The following is a 20,193-nucleotide window of genomic DNA, read 5'->3' on the forward strand; positions in this document are numbered from 1 at the left end:
GCCAGAAGGAAGATCAGAAATCAGTAAAGAACAAGAAACTGTGACTCACCTGTATACAAACAATTGCAGCTACTCTTACTTTGGAGCCTTCACTGCTATAAGAATCCCTGGTTGATCCATCACTGTCACTCAAATCAGAATCTGATGATGTAACATCGATGCTGCCAGAATCATGAGCACCGGGACCCTGCCGGTCCCAAGCACTTGACGGCTTGGTTTTCAAACCATCCCTCTTGCGCAAGTGGGGTGGCCTATAAGGAGAATCTTTGGCATCCTCACGTGTTCCAGAAACCGATGTGGAGGGCATCTCACATAACTTATTGTCCTTGCGGACATCGGAATGAAAATGATGAGGTGGGCCAGTGATTCCATAACAGAAAAACATTCTCAACGCTGCTACAAAACTTGAGACCTGCAATCTTACATTTTCCATTTAAGCAAATTTGAAAGCCACAATGGCTGTCTAGACAAGATTTCAGCCCCTTCAGTGCTTAGAAGAGACACACACAAATTAAGAACCTACTTACATGATCAGAAAAAGGACATTTGATGTCTGTAAGGACCAAGTGTAAACAGTGTAGAAGAGATGAATAAAATCTGCACAAATGAGAAAGGACAGATGGTTAAGAAGGAAAGGACAATTTCAAAACCCAAAACAAGAGGCTTGAAGCATACCTCGACATAAGATAATCTTCAACCAGCTGCCCCTTGGACACTAATACATCCATCACTTTCCTTAGAACCTAAAAAGAAGGGGCAACAGCTTGAACGGAGGGAAAAGATATCAAGACAGACAGAAAAGAGAAGCGATGGTGGTTACCTCCGTAGCAGATTGGCTTACGTCTACAGGAAACAGAGCCTCGGACATAGAAAATGATTGACCAAGCATGTCAAAGGCAAGACAGAAGGCATCCCATAAGCTACTTTGTTTAGGCAGCTTCTTCCCGAGATCAACAGTAGATCTTTGATTGGACATACCATATAATAAGACCAAATCCTGATGCAAAAGTGATATAACGCGCAGAAGAAACTTAATCAGATGGGTATTCTCCACAAGAGCATTCTTTCCATGGCATGAACCGGCCAGACGCCTGGAAAAGGCAAGAGAATGCTAAGAGACTTAATCATTACCACAAACAGAACCAAGCAGAGGGAGAATTATGTAATAATAACCTTAGAGTTTCCAGACTCTGAATCACGGGTTTGATTCTAGATAACTGCGAAGTGGAATTGGGTGAATGCGTGGGTTGGCGAAGAAGAAAATCCAACAAATTAGCAAAAGAATCAAGAAGGAGAGTCCAAGACGACGAATTTATCTGCAGTTGCTTGCGTAAACAAACATCGTGGATCTGAAATCACAGAAACAGAATGAGCTTCACAGAAATGGCACAAAAGGAATGTAAAAAGCAGAGGTGAGGACGAACTCACAAATTGACAAGCATGAAGAGACACAGGGATGCAATCCGATTTAGCCACCAAATCCAAAAGGAACACACAATCGGAAGTGAGCTCGTGTGGTGGAAGGAGAGACGCGGCGGAGAGGAGAGAGTTGAAATGTAAGAATATGAGATCGTCAAGCAATCGAGGAAGTGGCTGGGGGGGAGTGGTTAGGGTTTCGTCTCTGAGAGAGAGAAACGCCGTCCGCCACGACGAAGCCGCCATTATCAACAGGAGACAATGCTCTCCTGGACGACCCAATCTACACAAGTAGGCGATTTTTGCTCTAGAAATTCCAAATTCCTTCCTTTCTTCGGATCAAGTACTCGCCATTATCATTCGTATCCGACCTGCAAAACGAGAAACACAACGAAATCAACTCAAAATTTCCCAGAAAAAAACTATAAACCTTCGAATACAACGAGCAAATAGAAGATTTCAATCCAATCCAAGTTCAAAGTTAGAAATACATGGAACATACTAACTCTCCATGTTAGGCAAAGGCCTAATCCCCATGACCGAACCTCCTGAGGATCTCGTAGAACAGATTCAAGCCATAAATCATCAAATCGAACCTTTCACCACACTTAATCATAATTTCAAAAAGACCCCTCTATTTACCAATATTTACATATATTACTATTAGATTTTTATATTGCGTGTGATACGATTAATTCTTATTTTAAATACGATGAATATGGTGAATGATAACAAAATTTACGCACCAAACCATACCACAATCTTTGTTCTTTTATATAGATTCCTATACATGAATAGTATATATAAGTTTGGTTAATTATGCGTAACCTTCTCAAGGGAGAGTTATTATGTGAAATTTTCATTATGTTTTACACTTGGGGAGATATAATATATATATATGAAAAAAAAAGACGCTTAAAAACTAATAATGGTAATTAATGAATATAATGATAATAATAATAATTTTGAAAGGTAGTATATACAAACCGAAGGGTTCAAAGTTATAACAATCTATCTACAGATCATTAAATCATATCATAGATAGAATAAAACAAATTAAAATGATGATAGATTCAGACATATTTCCTTGTTTCTTTCTCCTTTGTCAAAGTCGACCATGTGTTTGTTTGTAAAATTAGCATAAAAAAATCACGCCTTCTCCAATCTGTAATAAAGAAAAAAAAATAGATCTAATTACAAATCATTACAATGTGCTATATGTTTCTGTTCATGTAGTGCTCAGATAAATGAATTATATTGATAATTTGATTAGGGCGGGACATCTCATCGAAATCAAATAACATATAATATTTATAAAAACAGAAAAATTGAATTAAAACCAAACATAAAAAAAATAACCGAAAACGATTTTTTAAAATAAAATACTTCTATGAATAAAAACAAAATTTGAACTGAATGGAACATATATAGTTCTTCTAGAAGTGAAAAAAAATCAACCTTAAACATTTTTGTCAATAAAAAAATAAACCCAAATTTAATACAAATACCGAATAGATATAGTTTTCTAAAACCGTAAAATCGAACCCGAAAAGAACCAAATGGACCCACAACCCCAAAAACCAAGATCTGATAGTCCCTTTAACTAGGGTTAGTGGCTTGCATCCCACGTAGACAGATCTCTCACATGAACCCTTTTAAAAGAAGCGAGGAAGCGAGTTTGAATTCCCACCAAATCACTCACTAAAGCCTTTTCATTCTAAACCAAGAGAATTGGTAACATAAATTTGCAAACATATCCGCATGGCATAATAAGATTGCATATATGAACAAAGTTTCAGGTAACTTACCTCACAAGCAATCATTTTCGCTCCTGGTTTTGGACATCGGTATCGATGGCATCGAACTCCCAATCGCCAATCTCATCGGCCAAGAACTCTTCTCCATCGTCGAGTTCTAACTCGAGTTTCTTCGCTGGATCTTTCTCAGTGACCTTCTCCCTGTTTGGTGAGTCATAACTTGCTTTCGGAGTTTCGGAGAGTGGAGTCTCGTGAGGAGTTTTCAGTGAAGGTGAACGTGAAGAAGACCTTGATGGTGATTCTAAATCCAGAATTGGTCTTTCGATTGATTCGAACTCTTCTTTTGTTCTGTCAAGAGCTTCGAATAACTCCTTTACCCGTTTATCGTCTTTCCTAGATTTATAAAAAAAAAAAAAGATCACGAAAAGAGAGCTCGTAATTGAATGAAAATACACATTGTAAAGCTTCATCAAAGATCAGATCTTATCTGATGGGAATTACATCAGGATTCAGACAAAACTAACGGTTTAAAGACAGAGCTTGAGAGCTTTTTTTACCTGGAGATACCTTCTGACTGCGTATAGAACGGTTTTTTCATTGCATCCACTACGCTCAATACTGTTACAAACTGGTAACAGGAGAAGGAAGAATCAGAAGAGGTTGCCTCGAATAGACAAGTGATATGAAACTTCTACAGAATTTTCTGATGTGGGTGATTAGTGAATGAGTTAAACTCTTGATATCCACGAGGAAGAAGAGAAAGAATTGTATCAGAATATTAAGGAAAACTATCTAGATTTCTCTGTAAAAAGGGCATATACCTTAGCTTCAAGGTCCAGATACTCCTTCTCGAGTTGTTTTCTAGGGTTGATCGGTTTTCCATTTGTGTTCTCCGAGCTTATATCAGCTTCTGGCCTGATGTTACTGAAGAACCAGATTAAGAACAGAGCATCCAAAAGCTATGTCAACATACACAAAGAAGAAAGCTTTTTACTTTTTACTCGGGTCCAAGTTTTCCACGATGTTTCGGATCTTGGGTATGCAAGGTGCCAACTGATCCTGAATTGAGGCAAGGAAAGTGGAACAGAGTGAGATTTTTCAGCAAGTTTTCACGATAATAGTAGAATGTATTGTGATAAAGACGGTACTGTTTTCGGAATAAACATATTAATGTACCTTGTAGACAGAGAGAAGATGAACAACCAGGTCGACGAAATGGTGGCTATATCTCTCCATCTCACCACTTGAGTATTCATGAGAGGAGAAAAAGAGAAGTTTTGATCAAACAAAAGAAATCAACCAAGTGACAGAATTGTTCAAGTTGTTAGGTCCGTGAAGAATAGACATACATGACCTGTTTTTCCTTTTGCTCAGCAAATTTAGACTGCAGGATCCAGGTTTCTTCCAAGAATTTGATCCACTTATTCACAACATCTGCCTCTACCCGGCAAGAAAATATTGACCGGGTCAGCTCCTCTTCCTACAATACAAACCAAAAAAAAAGCACGAAGCTCTCCTCAAAATGATGCGAAAACATAGAATGATATTTTCTTGAACATTATTATTGATTCTAATTTCTAATTGGCTAATTTCAAGATAATCATGTTCACGTGTATAAGAATATCTCTCTTATTCACCTTAGACTTCAAGTGCATAAGAATTTCATTACTTGCGTCATCGAATTGCTCTCTCTCTTCCCTTGCATTGCGAAGGCGTGCTCTGGCAGAAGTTATTGAGGTGTTAACCTACAGGGATAGGGGGCCTAGTTAACAAAGCATGCACATTACGGAATTAAATAATTAATAGATAGTGTTATAGGACAAGTTCTGATGAAATTACCCTTTTCAGCTCAGCTTCAAGATCATCCTTCAGCAACTCAAGCTTTTTCAGCTCTGCTGCCAAGTCCTGTCAAAATGCATCATATTAAGGCAACCCAAACAAGAAGATACCCGAAAATGTCTGTTATAAACAAAATGAATGTGGTAGACATTGGAAACGAGAGAGATAAACTCCAGCTTTTTCTCTCAGATATATGACTAAGAAGATAGAAGTTTAAAGCACAGAGTCGAGATCTCATCCTAATTCTAACAGATATAATCAAAAAAAAATATGAAGGCGGCAAACCTTTTCCAGTTGGCTAACTTCGCTAGTTTTTGCAACTCTGTAGCTAAGCGCTTCTTCTTTCTGGGTTCTGCTTTTAGCCATTTGGGGAAGAAAGAGGGTAGTGAACATGGATAAATGGGATCAAACCAAGAGGCTAAAAGATAAATAGAAACATATTACTCTAATCCTTACCTATGGTCCACAATCCGCTTTTCAGCTTTTGAAGTAGAATTGAGTAGGGATTCCGACAAAACTTTCAATTTATCAATCTGTGAAATGGCAGCTTGAATCAGATAAAATAGCAGGGGACATCAAGAACATAAACCAACATTAGCATGGTAGACAAGCATATGGTAATCCACAGAGGAAGGGTTCACAACCCATGTCATGGAGTTTCACTAGACAGTAATTCTTCAAAACAAAAACGTATTCTTTCATGGAAAAGAGCAATAGATCTTTTGCCGAACAGATGTCCATGTTGCAAGATTTCACAAAAACGAATTCTATGTTTAAAAATGACAAAAGCACCAAGTATCTATGACACTACAGAGAGCGGATTAGCGAAAGGGGAAACCTTCCAGTGATTTTCACCGATCTGATTAGAAATTCTCACCTTCTCACTGTGTAGTTGAATGGAGTCACCATTCCTCAATGATTTTTTCTCGAGCAAGAGTGCTTCTAACTTTGAAAATGTTCGAATCTCTTCAAGAATTTCCCGCAGGGCCTGCAGCAACACAAGTCTATCATTAAAGGCTAAAGTCTTGCCTGGGATGATTCAGAAATATGTTGGACAAGTCATATTGGATTTCAATGCACGATATGACTTCCGAAATACGAAATAAAGGAATAAAGATTATACTAGAACCCTTGTGGTTCTTCCTTTTACTAGGATTATAAGTGAAATATTATCAAGACATACAAGAATAATAAGCAGTCAGTAAAAACTTCTATCAGGAAACAATAAAACAGAACATAAAAAGCTTACTTAGTTACCTAGAAGAATAGTTACAATTGAGACCAAATTTAAAGTGACCAGATGACGGAAGGAACGCCGTGACAGTGGCGAAGAGGAGAGACAATCTCACCTCTGTTGGTGGAGGGGTAGGTTTGTCAGAGGATTTTACATCATCATCACTTGAAGCCTGCTCGAGAAGCTTGACCTTCATCTTATCAAGTTTCTCCATCAGAGCATGGGCTTCAGTATCTATTCTGAGCCAGTTAGTATTCACAAATGAGAACAAGGCTGAGAAAAGAACATTACAGTGTTTAAGACCAATAATCTGACAGATCTGTAAGCTTTAGAATACACCAGTGGAGCAATGTAGATAATCTACAAATAGTGAAAGGTGTTAAAAGCATATGAGATTCCAAGACAACCTTGCAATATCAGCATTAATTTTCAGCCCTGAAATTGCACCTTGGACATATTGAAGCAGTTCCTCGCGCTTTGCCTTGACAAATAGAATGGAAAATGTGAAAGACATTACAAGGTGCAAAAACTTTAACAGTTCAAGAACATGGATGCCCACATTGCCCAGCAATCTCGTCAATCATGCAGGACAAAAACATATGTGCTATGAGATTATACAACAACGTCTTAGTCCCAAGTTTATTTGGGATCGGCCGCATAAATTCTTTTGCTCCATTCATTTTGATTTTGGGTTAAGTCATACGAAATTTGAAAACACTGCAGATCGTGACTAATGTGCTATAAGATTATCCTATAAAAAAATTCTTACTAAGTGGGAACATAGACTATGTATGACAAGTACTTCAAAGAAAAATATGTGTTCACGGTGAAAATCCCCATGTACCCTTACCAGTACTTCATCCTTGTATTTCGAAAAGACCATTGCCAAATCCTGCACGTTCTTTATCACCTCTTCATGAACTTCCTTTTCTCCTGACAAACATAGCCTATACGATAAACACGATGAAGGGTTTAAGTCAAATGACAAGGTTTCTCCATGATTTATGTTCTCAGAATGTAACCAAATGACAAGGTTTCACAACTTTGAGACAGAGGAAAATGAAAAGGCGATGTATGACAATATATGATCACCCGAACAACTCCCGAAGTAACCCGAACTCTTCCTCATTCGGTGCTTCCAGAATCTGATTCACAAAAAAGAGTCAACCTGCGGTTAAACTCGATGCATCAGCATGTAAAAAAAAGAGATTCAGATACACTAACGCAATGAAACAGCAGCAAGCAATACAATGCGGGCACATCAGATTCTATCGTATTGTATAAAACTAACTTACCATAGATAAAACCATCCCTTCAAGGGCTTCGCTATGGAGGAAAACATCTCGGAAGGTCATCGGCTCACCCGTCATACCAGGATCAAAGTAATAAACCTGTAAAATTGTCACAACCCATCAATCAAACTCATGATTTGAGACTAAAGACAATGATGAATCACTCACCATAGTGGGTTTCTTGGGAGAATCTCTAAACTCTTCGGAATTTGGCTTCTGATCCTCGGATTTGTGGTTGTTGCCTTCGTTGTTGGTCTCAGGACACAAATCAGACATTCTCTCAACCTCTCTTAGAGACACAAGCCATCTTCTCAACAATTGTACTCTCTCGCCCCCTCTACAAGAAACCGAAACCTCCTCTAATCTCTTCAATGTAACCCTAAAACTCTTCACATTTCTCGATCCCTGGATCGAGGAAACAAAATCAGACGATAGAATCGGGGAAAAAACATAACAGAAATTGGGAAATCGGGAGATTACGATGCGATCCTGGATGAGTTTGGCCCCTTCGAAGACGGCATTCCCGGCATGAAGAACAACGGAGTCCGCATAATTTCGGACCGTGCGAGTGATATTGTTGTTCCCTCCAGCTTCCACTGCTTTATGCACCGCCGATCTCAACCACGACATCACCTATTATTCTTGAATTTGTCGGAATCAGAGCTCAATTTTCGAAATTTTTGGGGTTTCTCAGAACGATTGCGTATTGACCCCGGCGATCATTGACAAATTCCTGTTTGGGTGGCAAAGAAAATTCAGATCAATAAGGAGAGAAACTACACGCAGAGGAAGGAGAGGGCAAACATTTTCCCGGGAGAGAGACTCTGTTTTTGAAATAAAAAAAAATACGATTTTTTTTTAATTAGTTGTAATATTGAACTCGAGTTCGAGTCTTGAGCCTAAAGTTCCGCCTTTTACCAAAATCTATATGTATATATCAACACACAGACACATGTATAGTATATGTACGCACATATAATTATACTTGTATATACACACACATATACACATGCATATGCATAATGGATCAATAAAGAGATCATCGTTACGGGTAAAATTATGTGATTATGCGAATTAATTCAACAATAGCGCAATACAAATTTTTTTTTTTGTGACATATGTAAATATTTGTTTTGGGCCATTCGAATCTGGTTGGGCCACCACATATGGGCTTTTAATATAGATTTGAAGAAGCAAACCGGAATCGTGAACCGGTTCGGTTCACCCGGTTTCGCTATTGCAAGGTACCGATTAAGCATATAGGGGTGAAATTAACATTGGTATGGATCGGTTATCTGACTCCAAATCCTAAAATTCAAATATTGGATAGCGATATGTGAATCGGATATCTGAAATCGGGAAATCATCTAAGAAATAAATATAATAAGATGTTTATTTACGAAATGAGTATATAGTACACGATAGTAAAATTTTTTACATAAGGTATAGAACTTTGGATTTCGAATTCGTCCATATATATATATATATATATATATATATATATGTCACCATTTAGGGTTACCAATGAACACTCCGAGTATTAATTTTAATATACAATTTCTTTTTTTTCAAAGATAATTCAATTGTTGTATTTCATTTTCATCCCCGAAAATCTTGTATTGGCATTTTGTTCAAATTGTTTTAAATATAAGAATTTTTGAACAAGTTGTATATTATCCTCGTTGGCTCAAAGCAGTATCTCTATATCTTATCAATATGAGAGGGGAAAAAAATCATCGAACGAGACGTGCCCACTCCACTGTCCATTCGAATTGGACGGCTCTGATCTCACCATCAACCCCCTATTTTGAAACCCTTGATTTTACATATAATTCTCAAAAATCTAACCATTAATAATATAAATTTAATTTATATCTGAATTCTCGAACCCAATCTTAAAATAAAATCTAGTATGTTTTTTTAATACTGTTTTTTCACCTATTGAAGATTTTAACAGTCGATTCATTGTTTGAAATTTTTAAAAATAAGATAGACAAAGTATCCAGGTTTTATGTACTTAAAGGTTGAAACTTTGTTAATTTTCTAAATAAATGAAATATAAATAAAATTGGGTTTGAAATTTTTGGTTAGCACAACAATACAAAATAACATTTTTTGTGGGTTTTTAATTTAAATTTAAATAATAATAATTCCAAAGAAAAGAAATATCAAGTGGGAGATATTTTTGTGGTTTTTTTTTTTTGCTCATAAATATCTCTCGCCTGCACCTCTTATCCCCTTCTCTACCCAAAACCTTATCCCTAGGAAGCAGAGCAGTCGAAGAAATTCAAGCTTTAGCCATGGCTGCTTCCGCTTCATCTCTTGCCCTCTCCTCCTTCAACCCTAAATCCATTCCTTTCTGTGTCTTCAAATCCGCTTCGATCTCGCTCTTACCTCTCTCCGTCTCTTTCAAACTTCCATCCGAGCCCCTTTCGGTCTCTCTCCTCGCTTCCTCCGCCGTGAAATGCCTCGCTTCCGGGGAGTTTCCGTCTCGGTTCGTGAGAAATGTCGCCGTTTCGTCGGACTTCGAGGTGGAGGAAGACGGCGTGTTTGGTGACGACGCCGAGGAGGAGCCTGGATTCTCTCCTGATCTGAAGCTCTTCGTGGGAAATCTTCCCTTTACCGTTGACAGTTCTCAGCTCGCTGAGTTGTTCGAGAGCGCCGGAAATGTTCAGATGGTTGAGGTACGAATTTAGGGTTTTGCGTCAGTTTTCTGAAATCGTTTCCGATTTTTGTGGGTCTAACCCACTTTTTCTCCTCATCATGTGCTTGCTTTAGCTTTTCCAGGAGGATAAATCCATATGCTTTAGGGTTTCTGTTCTTTAGTAACTTTGTGGATAACCTGTTCCATGAAATGGGTTGTATTAAATTATGAAACTTGAAAAGATTGAGATAATGGGTCGAGTCTCCTGAGAGGATTGTGTCGTTCTCTGCATGAACGAGAACACTGTACTTTACTGCTCTCATGTGTTGAAGTGACTGAATCTTGTAGGTAATTTACGACAAAATTACCGGAAGAAGCAGAGGCTTTGGATTTGTGACAATGTCAACTGTTGAGGAAGTTGAATCAGCAGCTCAACAGTTCAATGGCTATGTAAGAAACCACCTTTCTGTTACCGTCAGGAATCTCTCTAGTTGTCTTCCATTGATGATGTGATTTCTTGACGGCTTGTTGTCTTTGTGTGTTGTCTGTTCTGTCGTGTTTATCGCTACAGTCGTCTTGTGCATTAGTTTGTGTTCATATACATAATAGTGCACCTTGTAAATGAAAATTTTGAAACTGGAACATCCTGTTTGGTTCGTGGATATTTGTAGAATCTTACCTGTTCTACATTCCAATGATAAGACGTGTGTCTATTTCCTTGAAGAGTTCAAGCTTCTGCATAGATGAAGTTCATCAAACTTCTGAATGGATGAATTGCTGAGCTAACCATTGAACTTCTCTATATTTTTCCTACTGTCTTTGTTGTTCAAATCCAGCAAGGCTTGTCTCCGTCTTTTCTGTATGTTCTGATTGTGTTGACTTATCCATTTTGTCATGAGCATTCAGGAATATGAAGGCAGACCCTTGCGAGTGAACTCGGGCCCTCCTCCGCCGAGGAGGGAAGAATCCTTCTCCAGAGGACCGAGGTCGAGATCCAGCTTTCAGGGCTCGGATTCTGGGCCGAGATCCAGCTTTCCGGGCTCGGGTTCTGGTTCTTCAAACCGGGTTTACGTGGGAAACCTCTCATGGGCAGTAGATGACATGGCTCTAGAGAGCTTGTTCAATGAGCAAGGGAAGGTGGTCGAGGCTAGGGTTATCTATGACAGGGACAGTGGTAGATCGAAGGGTTTCGGGTTTGTGACTTACAACTCTCCTCAAGAGGTCAACAACGCAATCAGATCTTTGAATGGCGCTGTAAGTATAAATAAAAGACCTTTCTTCCCCGAGATTTTCTTAATATTCTTTTCAATCCATCTGTCTACAACGTGAAACAAACTCTGTTGGCCTTTTTTAGGATCTTGACGGCAGGCAAATACGAGTCTCGGTGGCAGAGTCTAGGCCACCAAGGCGCCAGTTTTGAGCATCCATTGTCGATCTGCCTGTTCTCGAACACTGAAGATTCTGAAAGGGTATTACCACTATTAACCTCGACCCGTTTCCTGCATTCTGCTAATTTCATCGAATTCTCGACATAGACAGGACGTTGACATGGAGATTGGTCGGGATGATGGTGACGCTCGAAGCAATGCTCTTGCGGATTCATGAAGGCAGTCAGAGGAGTGGTCGGTCTTTCTTTGAGAAGTTTCAAGATTTTAGGGGTTTTAAGCTTATTATTGTCTCTGGTTAAAGCTTTTGCTATTGACCCGCCTTCCCATTTGGTTGGGCTTTGTGATTTGATTGGCTTGTCCGGTTAAGTTTCACGTGATTTCGAGTATAATATGATGTGAACTCTCCCAAGTCGTGGTTGCTGCAACTCCAACTCCAAGATGAATTTTTTCTCCATTGATGATCAAATCGATGAGAATCCATCTGTTATCGAGAGCTTCAGTGTTATTGGTACTGACGCGATTTCAAATGCAGGTATAAGTAAAGGGTACGGGACAAGATGACTTTTTCTGTCCGTGGCGTTTATCGATTTATCAACCAGTTAGTTCCATAAACGAGTTAACGGGTTTTAGCCCGCTTCACCTCAACGTGCAAAACAACCGAACCGAACCTGAGTTACTGGAATCCAAAGACATGTTGAAAAGATCGGATACACCAAAATCTCGGGTACCTATCCCGTGTTCAACCCTAGTTCAAACAAAAAAACAAAAATAGTGTGTCGCGGTCGGGAAAAACAATGCAGTTTCACAAAGATTTATTTCCTCACGAGCAAATTAAGTTGTCGGACCAAATAACTAATAAAAAAAGAGAGATTTAAGTCAACACAGAGCCATAGATTTAAGGTCCTACAGAGTCATAGAGTTATGTTTCTTGCTTCCTTGTCCCTTCTTATTCTTGATCATTCTCGACAAAACATCAGCTTGCTTGGTGTTCCCTTCTTGGTTAAGGCTCTTGATCAGTTCATCGCAGCTCTTCCAATCTGTAATCCCTCCTTTCTCCATGATCTTACACAGAGCTGAATACGCGTTTAGGGTTTTCCCTGATGCTAGCAACGAGTCCAACACCTTATCGTAGCTCGAGAACTCGATGTTGTAATCCCTTTCCAACCCGAAATCCAACAGCTTCAGGGCTGGAATCGTCTTCCCTTTCTCGCTGAGGACGGAGAGAAGGCCATCGAGATCGAGTGAATGCCCGTTTTGCGTTAGAAGGTCTATTCGCCCGAGCGCTTCTTCTACGTGCCCTCTCATGAGGAGAGCTTCCAGGATCTTGGCCACTAATTCCATGTTTTCTTTCACGCCCACGTTCTTCTCGATCATAACTGTCATGACCCGGCTAGCGGTCTGAACCCTTCCATCTTCAAACAAACTGTCCATGACCGACCTGAACAACGACGCATCGGGGATATGCCCGTCTTCAATCATGCTGTCCATGGCGGTTTTGGCATCTGCCGGCTCACCTTTGCTCATGTAGCTCTCGATGAGCATCTCGTACGCATTTGCTTCTCTGGGCACTCCCCTCCTCGACATAATCTTCAGAATCTCGTAACTTGAATCCGGGTTTCCTTCTTTCGCATGCCCCCGGAGGAGACTGTTGAAGGCTTCTTGATCTTGAACACCCTTTTTCATCAGCTGCCTGAAAAAGACTTCGGCTTTCGAGGTCTGGCCATTGTTGCAGAGATATTCAATGATTGGGTTATAGGCGCTGGCCTCCATTTCCAAAGAACTCTGATGTCTCAACACGATTTCCTTCTCAACAAGCTTGTCCAACAACTTAACAGCTCGATTATATGCATTAGCCTTGCAGAAATTCTCAATCAACACCCCGTAATGCCCGGCTTCTGCCGGAACATTCAGTGTAGCCATGGCTTTGAGCACGTCGGAAGCTGCAACCAGATCCCCAGCTTTGCACTGAGAAACCAAAAGATCGAGGAAGATCGAGTTATCGTTCGGAGCAATGTGTCTTGCCATCATCTCCTTCAAGATATTCTTCGCTTCCGTCATCTTGCCTGCAGCACAGAGACCCGGCAAAAGGGTCGAGTAGGTAGTGGCATTTGGTTCGATACCGAAAGATTTCATCTCCTCAAGCATTCTCAACCCATCATCAACTCTTTCCACTGCAACATAGCCTTTAATCATGGTGGTATAACTCACCACTGAAGGCTCGATGTTCTTCCCCTTCATCTCTACAAACAGCTTCTCTGCCTCACCCATCTTCTTAAACCGGTAAAACCCGTTAATCATAGTATTATATGTAACAACATCGGGCAAGATCCCGCGATTATTCATATCCTCATAGAATCTCGTCGCAGTCTCGAGCCTCAATGAAAGAAAGAATCCCCACAGCATTATGTTATAGGTGTGGCGGGTTGGTTCTATTCCCGAACTTAACATCGCATTGAAATACCGTTTCGCCATCATATACCGGCCTCGCCTTAGAATCACTTTGAACAATGCATCATAAGACTTGATCGTTCTATTCACACCCAATTCCTTCATTTTCTGGAAGATTTTCACAGATTCTTGAATAATGCCCGCTTTGCCATAGCTATCAATCAGAACAACAAACATATCCTCATCCCATTCGACGCCCTTTTCGGGCATTTCCAAGAGAATGCACCGGGCGTGGTTGAGCTTTTGGACACGACCCAGCATCTCAATCATCTTCATATGCGTATCCCTGTCGTGTCGGATCAATCCAGATCTCTCCGACCACCGGAAAAACTGGAGAGCGTGCTCCACTTTCCGAGCACCGTGCAACACGTTATACGCCAGAGAATTATCCCATTCCGGGACGAGATCTCGGATCGAGTTCTGCAAACGGGTCGTCCATGCCCGATTCTCCATCATTCTACATATAGTATCCTCAAGCTTTTCATGATTTTGACGCTTACCTCGCCGGAATCTTTCCCTCTGCGGTTGAGTTGAAGACGGATTCTCCGTTTCCGGTTTTGCATCAGCAGTTTGGGATTCTGGGGTTGCGCCTCCATTGATGATTTCCTCCGTCGAGCTAAATAAACGGGAGAGGGAGAGGGCAGTCGGGTCTGACGATCTGGGAAGTGAGAGATGATAAACCCTAGGTTTCCACTGGTAAGGTTTAGACATAGAAATGAAAGCCATTTTCGGCAGAAAATCCTAGGAAAGCGGAAAAGGGTTTTTTAAACTCAGTTCGTGTTTTCAAATCATCGAAGTTTCGATCGACATAGAAGAATTTGCGAGGGATCGAAGATGGAGCAAGAGGCGAGAAAGACGAAACGAGAGGAGGGAGGCAGTCATCATGTTAGGGTTTAAGCAGTCGGGTCGGGTTGACCCGGATTCTGACCTGTCCCAGCCCATTTTGGCCCAAAAATGTTATGAGCCCATACCAAACTATCCCACTCACGTACGGCTATTGCGGTGATATGATGATGACCGATGACGTACCATTTATTTTTTAATCATATATTAATATGTTTGTAATAATTTCTCTCTCTCTCTCTCTATATATATATATATATAACATTAATTGAGGAGAGGGGGGTGTTTTGGAAATCCAGCTGGTAAAATTTAATAGGCTGTATAGGTAGTAGAGACCCACCATACCATACGTTTATGCAACGTCTACGTCACACATGCCCGTAATTGAATAACATGCGACACCTATGTTTGGCTCATAACCATTTTGTTGTAGTATTCATAGATATATACCCAAATACATATATATATATATATGCTGGTATTATTCGATGAATACTCTCAGACTTTGGATATGTCATATATTATATATATAATCGGATTGTGTATTAAAAAACATATAATCATAGACGAAAATATTGTTCGGAAAAAATGGACTTGATAACAATTAGCAAAATCTAAAGAAACATAACAATTTATATGCTAACAAACCCAAAAAAAATCATAAGCACTCACGTTCGCAAAATCTTCACATGATTATTTTATTAGTCTTGAGTTTCGAAATTTGGTTAAGGTTTGGTTGGATTCTTTCTATTGTATAAAAATATATCAATCGATTATTATTTTATATTTGGTTAAGTTCGGTTTTGCTGTTTATTAAAAAAAATTATTTAAAAATTTTGACTTTTCTTTAAGTTTTTTAAATTCGATTCGGTTTAATTTTATAAAATTCAATTCTCTAAAAAAAATACCGTTTGAAAATTTTTATGACCAAGTCGAAAACATATCAAAATTTTCAATACGGTGTGGTTTGATTCCGAATAACCATACAGAAACACCTACACTTTTTCACATATACCAACCAATGAAATAACGAAATTTCACAAAATAATAATCATAATAATATTATTTTATTATTATTATTATTATTATTATTATTATTATTATTATTATTATTATTATTATTATTATTATTATTATTATTATTATTATTATTATTATTATTATTATTATTATTATTATTATTATATCGTATGCAAATAAAACTTAACAATATTACAAACACTCAGCGTTAACTAAAAACAATCAGATTTACCACCATTTTCATCTCATTCAAATCTTAAAATAAAAAATCCAACCAACTTGCGAGTTCTTTTTTTTCCCTCCCCTCAATTAAACATTTACGACCGATCTATTCGAAGATATCACGCCTTCTCCTTCTTTGTCGGAACCCGACCGTCCGTACCGGCAAGCGTAGCGTACTTGTCCTTACGAGTGAAGTTGGTGCACTCAAACCCTAGGGTTCCGGCCAAAACCCTCTGTATATAATTCGCGACCTCGATGGCCGATTTTCCGCCGCCTTTACACGTCAGCTCGGTCGGAAGCTGGTTGAGGAAGGTGATCTCGAATGTCGGAATAGGGTTCATGAACACAAAGTAAGGGTCGAATAGCTTGTGACCTCGTACGGTCGTCCCATGGAACATGGTTTGCTTCGTGTTGATTGCTACCGGCACGATCCTGTCCGTCAGCTCCGCAAACATTGCGCTGAACCGTAGGAGGAACGGTTCTCGACACGTCGTCCCTTCCGGACAAATTACCAGATCGCCATCCTCAAGCAATCTAACAAGGGAATTCGAAATCCGTGATATATATATAGAGAGAGAAAGATATGCGCCATCCGCTAAGAATAAGGGTATTTTCGTAATTAACATAATTAGGGCTTAACGTATTATCATCCACTTTTGACGTCTATTTACACATTGTAAATTTAATTTATTAGATAGACAGAAAACCATTCAAGTAGAATGATAAGTTAGTTCATATTAGTAATGTAAACTCAAGTGAAACTCTTCATGATTCTCAAATCTCAATACAATTAGTTATTAACGAAATAAATTTCGTTACAATTCCATTATTCCAAAGCCTTATTTCGTTACAATTTCATTATTGCAAAACCTTATTTCAGACTTCATTTACCATGAAAAACTTGCATTACCAATGACCTGTTTTTTTTTTTTTGTGTAGTGCAAAAAGGTTGTGATCAGAATGATTTCGGATATAGGTTAATGTTTCTTATAATTCGATTTAAACAGAGAGCTAGTAAAATTAAAATATCGTTACCTCTTGATATGCTCGGCATCCTTATCGCGTTCCCGAGACAAAGCCACGGCCTTGATGGGGGAAATGAGCTCGGTAAACTTGCTAATGCTATACGTGACACAGCTTATCTTCCGGCCGAGGGCTATACCGACAATAACCGGGTCAAGAACGGTTCGATGGTTGCATACTAACAGCACTCCGGGCTGACCGGGCCTAGGTGGAGGAGGAGGATGGCCCTTGACCACTACGTTGATGCCGAGGAGTTTGTAGTTTAGACGTGCCACACGTTCGGGTAACGGAATATTCGTGAAGACTCGGACGAGAGAGATGAGTAAACCTAAGGGTAGCCAAAGGAGAGTTAACAGAGCAACTAACGGCGTCGGTCTTTGCACTAATCTTCCCTCGTGGAATATTATAGGGCTCAATAGCTTGTTCCTTTGTAATGGCTCGCATTTCGTACGTGGCACCATGTAAGCCTCCTGCAAGGATTTTTTATTTTATTTTATTATCTGCATGTCACGTATAACGTAATGTATATCATAATTAAATTGATCAAATAGTATTATTTGTTTGTGCAATTGCATTACTAGTGTGTGTGTGTATATATATATATGGATGGCCATCTGGATTAGGGTAAGTGACTTAATCCAAGCTTAATATCATTAGAGTTTTATCATTTTTTCGGTTTTACAAAAACCAGATCATTTTGTTGAACCATAACTTGTTACGATTCTGTTTTTGGGATAAAATTGCACAAATTCATGTAAGTACATTGTTTTATCATCATGTTCTACAAATGCATTATACGGATTCGGTTTCCGGTTTACAATCGGGTTTTAACCAAACCAGACCATTTGGTTTGCCATTTTCTTTACCGATCGTTTTTTTTTATGCATAAAATCCATTGTTTTGCCTAACCCTACAACTTGTCGGGGACACGAGAGAATTCCCAAATTAAAGTTAGTAAACAAAATAAATAATGGAAAACCCAATTATTAACAGGAATTAATGTCCAAAGCCGGTAATTTAAACAACGGAAGAAAAAAAAATAGTTGCTTAATAAAAAGAGATAAGTCGTAGTTATCTAATTAGAAACTCTTTTTTTTATTAAAATCTAATTAGAAACTTGCCTTTATATCACAAGTTATCTTAATATTTAGAGTATTTTTTAATGCTAAAAGGAGAAAATAGAGATATGTATCACTATATAGTTTCCCGAATTGAAATTTATCTTTAATATTGTACGAATTGATATAATGAAAGAAAAAGAAAACACGGTACAAAACAGAAGGACCATCATGATTATTGCATGAGGAACATTTAATACGACCGGTGGTTCGATCATGTGTTATCGTTCGAATGTTAAAAATTATTGACTACGTGCATGTTAGGTCGCTAAAGAGATCTACCAACTTAAAAAAATATTACTAATATATGCATTTAATTATATATTATCGGAACCAACCCAATCAATTAAACGATATGACTGGGCAATGATTAATTAGAAAACAAGTAATCACCGTATGGACAGACGCAATGATTATAAAATCAGACGATATACCTAATATTGCTCATATATTAATTAATGTTACAAGTTAGATAAGGTAAAAAATGATATCGACACGTGAAATGACAGGACTAACCTTGCAAAGGGACATGAAATCGTGGTCAGTCTCACTGTCGCCCAGACCCAAATCGGGAAACGCGCCGCAGCCGCCAAACTCCTTCAAAACGGCGTCGCGTTTGCGTTGACCCACGAGAACGCCGGGTCGGGTCGCGAACCCGGTGAACCGACCCGACTTGCTGACGTGGAGCTCGGTCCCGAGGACCTTATCGACCCCGAGGAACGTCTTGACGAAGGGCTCGACCATAACACGTGGACTCGCCGTGACGACGTAGCGTTTCCCGAAGGCGTTGAAAACGCGCCACGTGTCGGGGCGTACGTCCTCGGCGTAGAACCTGGGCAGTACGGACTGAGCCACGAGCTCGACGTCTCGGCTCCTGAGGCCGGCGAAGGTGATGAAGACGAAGACGTTGATGGCGAAGGGTTCGGACAGGAAGAGGTACGTGAAGTACACGAACGGTACGGACGCGAGTAGGATGCACGCGCGGATCAAGCTCCCGGCCTCGAGGGCTACGAGGAAGTAGTAAGGGAAAGCACTTCTCGAGACCAGAAGTGTCCCGTCGAGATCTGCCGCCACCGTCTGGCTCGACCGACTGTCCACGTGGCACTTCGATATCGGCTGGGGAAGACGCCGTTCGGTCGCACCCATGTTTGTCTACGTACAAGATAGAGAGAGATTTGGAGGGTGAATGGAAGAGAATATGGTTCGGATTGGTGAATACTTCATGAATGTACTTGTGTGTGTTGTATATATAGCCGAGGGAGATATATGCATATGTACATGTATATATGTATGTATAGGCTGTAGAGAGGTGAGCATGATTTTGTTGCTGCATGGAGTTGTTTGGTGTAGACATGAGAGAAAAAACGTATATTTTGTGTGGTCGTGGAGATATAGAAAAGATTCGCGTGAGATTCTCACCTCGGTTTCTTTTCCAAGTTAACCTAAGAATAATTAATTAACAATCGACCGTATATATATATATATGTATAACTACAGATATTGCGATTATACAGTGATTATGTACATTTATAACAAAAACTACATATATATACATAGAGAGAGAGAAACCGTGATCCCGTTTTATAAACATTTTGGATATATATATATATATATATATATATCATAATTGGCAAACTGTATAACATTAACACGTAGAGGGGTAAACATATGACTTGAAATAAAAATGACATATAAATATATAATTAAGATAGGGATTGGGGATAGAATTAGTAGGGGGGTTGAACGGTGTGGACCGGTGAGAGTAAAAGTAGGTGGAGACCGACACCACCAAATTTAATTAGCCACGCGCCGCCGCCTCTATTTATGAGCCTCGTTCGGCTATTTTTGGAGAAATTTATAAACCCCTTCTTCCATCAATCATTATTTTTCATGCATCTTTACATGTAATGTAAGAAACCCTAAGTTTATTTATAAATTTTTATTTTATC

At 39.3% G+C, this 20,193-nt stretch overlaps 5 protein-coding genes across 14 annotated transcripts in view; 1 reads left to right on the plus strand and 4 right to left on the minus strand.

The window, feature by feature from the left end:
* The window catches only part of LOC104806594 (HEAT repeat-containing protein 6), a 7,838-nt gene extending 5,857 nt beyond the window's left edge, over positions 1–1,981 (minus strand). Inside the window, exons 1-7 of one of the 5 annotated variants that reach the window (XM_010531571.1) lie at positions 1,919–1,981; positions 1,429–1,787; positions 1,174–1,349; positions 821–1,091; positions 676–743; positions 528–597; positions 50–412 (exon numbers count right to left, since the gene is read on the minus strand). In XM_010531571.1, coding sequence (XP_010529873.1) covers positions 50–412; positions 528–597; positions 676–743; positions 821–1,091; positions 1,174–1,349; positions 1,429–1,662 — 1,182 coding nt within the window. In that variant the 5' untranslated portion in view covers positions 1,663–1,787; positions 1,919–1,981. Of the gene's footprint in view, positions 1–49; positions 413–527; positions 598–675; positions 744–820; positions 1,092–1,173; positions 1,350–1,428; positions 1,882–1,907 lie in introns of those variants that run through there. The other 4 variants (XM_010531573.1, XM_010531572.2, XM_019201752.1 and 1 more) reach the window with 4 other exon arrangements.
* A 370-nt stretch (positions 1,982–2,351) lies between these two features.
* On the minus strand, positions 2,352–8,370 carry LOC104806596 (myosin-11). Of its 4 annotated transcripts, none has more exons than XM_010531578.2 (19): positions 8,019–8,370; positions 7,707–7,943; positions 7,542–7,637; positions 7,339–7,391; positions 7,097–7,193; positions 6,654–6,727; positions 6,362–6,485; positions 5,890–6,000; positions 5,469–5,545; positions 5,298–5,364; positions 5,013–5,078; positions 4,811–4,918; positions 4,523–4,653; positions 4,350–4,416; positions 4,168–4,232; positions 3,995–4,088; positions 3,731–3,801; positions 3,225–3,566; positions 2,352–2,581 (listed from the first exon to the last, which is right to left on the minus strand). In XM_010531578.2, the coding sequence occupies exons 1-18, from the start codon at positions 8,166–8,168 to the stop codon at positions 3,236–3,238; spliced, it is 2,019 nt and encodes a 672-aa protein (XP_010529880.1). In that variant the 5' UTR covers positions 8,169–8,370; the 3' UTR covers positions 2,352–2,581; positions 3,225–3,235. The 4 variants fall into 4 exon arrangements, with proteins under 4 accessions (XP_010529880.1, XP_010529877.1, XP_010529879.1 ...); XM_010531575.2 differs by having other exon boundaries at positions 3,995–4,097; XM_010531577.2 differs by lacking the exon at positions 2,352–2,581 and adding an exon at positions 2,856–3,068 and having other exon boundaries at positions 3,995–4,097.
* A 1,409-nt stretch (positions 8,371–9,779) lies between these two features.
* Positions 9,780–12,022, plus strand: LOC104806597 (RNA-binding protein CP29B, chloroplastic-like). Of its 3 annotated transcripts, none has more exons than XM_010531581.1 (5): positions 9,780–10,222; positions 10,531–10,632; positions 11,089–11,436; positions 11,537–11,651; positions 11,718–12,022. In XM_010531581.1, exons 1-4 carry the CDS (start codon positions 9,839–9,841, stop codon positions 11,600–11,602), a joined length of 900 nt encoding a protein of 299 aa, XP_010529883.1. In that variant the 5' UTR covers positions 9,780–9,838; the 3' UTR covers positions 11,603–11,651; positions 11,718–12,022. The 3 variants fall into 3 exon arrangements, with proteins under 3 accessions (XP_010529883.1, XP_019057258.1, XP_010529882.1); XM_019201713.1 differs by having other exon boundaries at positions 11,722–12,022; XM_010531580.1 differs by having other exon boundaries at positions 11,537–12,022.
* Positions 12,023–12,357: 335 nt separating this feature from the next.
* Positions 12,358–14,867, minus strand: LOC104806598 (pentatricopeptide repeat-containing protein At2g37230). Its single transcript, XM_010531582.1, has one exon. The coding sequence runs from the start codon at positions 14,742–14,744 to the stop codon at positions 12,474–12,476; it is 2,271 nt and encodes a 756-aa protein (XP_010529884.1). The 5' UTR covers positions 14,745–14,867; the 3' UTR covers positions 12,358–12,473.
* Positions 14,868–16,052: 1,185 nt separating this feature from the next.
* LOC104806599 (glycerol-3-phosphate 2-O-acyltransferase 6-like) lies at positions 16,053–19,530 on the minus strand. Its single transcript, XM_010531584.2, has 3 exons — positions 18,761–19,530; positions 17,139–17,596; positions 16,053–16,637 (listed from the first exon to the last, which is right to left on the minus strand). The coding sequence occupies exons 1-3, from the start codon at positions 19,388–19,390 to the stop codon at positions 16,223–16,225; spliced, it is 1,503 nt and encodes a 500-aa protein (XP_010529886.1). The 5' UTR covers positions 19,391–19,530; the 3' UTR covers positions 16,053–16,222.
* Between the last annotated feature and the right edge of the window lie 663 nt (positions 19,531–20,193).

The sequence above is a fragment of the Tarenaya hassleriana genome, unplaced genomic scaffold, assembly GCF_000463585.1.
Source record: "Tarenaya hassleriana unplaced genomic scaffold, ASM46358v1 Cleome12, whole genome shotgun sequence".
Taxonomy (NCBI): Eukaryota; Viridiplantae; Streptophyta; class Magnoliopsida; order Brassicales; family Cleomaceae; genus Tarenaya; species Tarenaya hassleriana.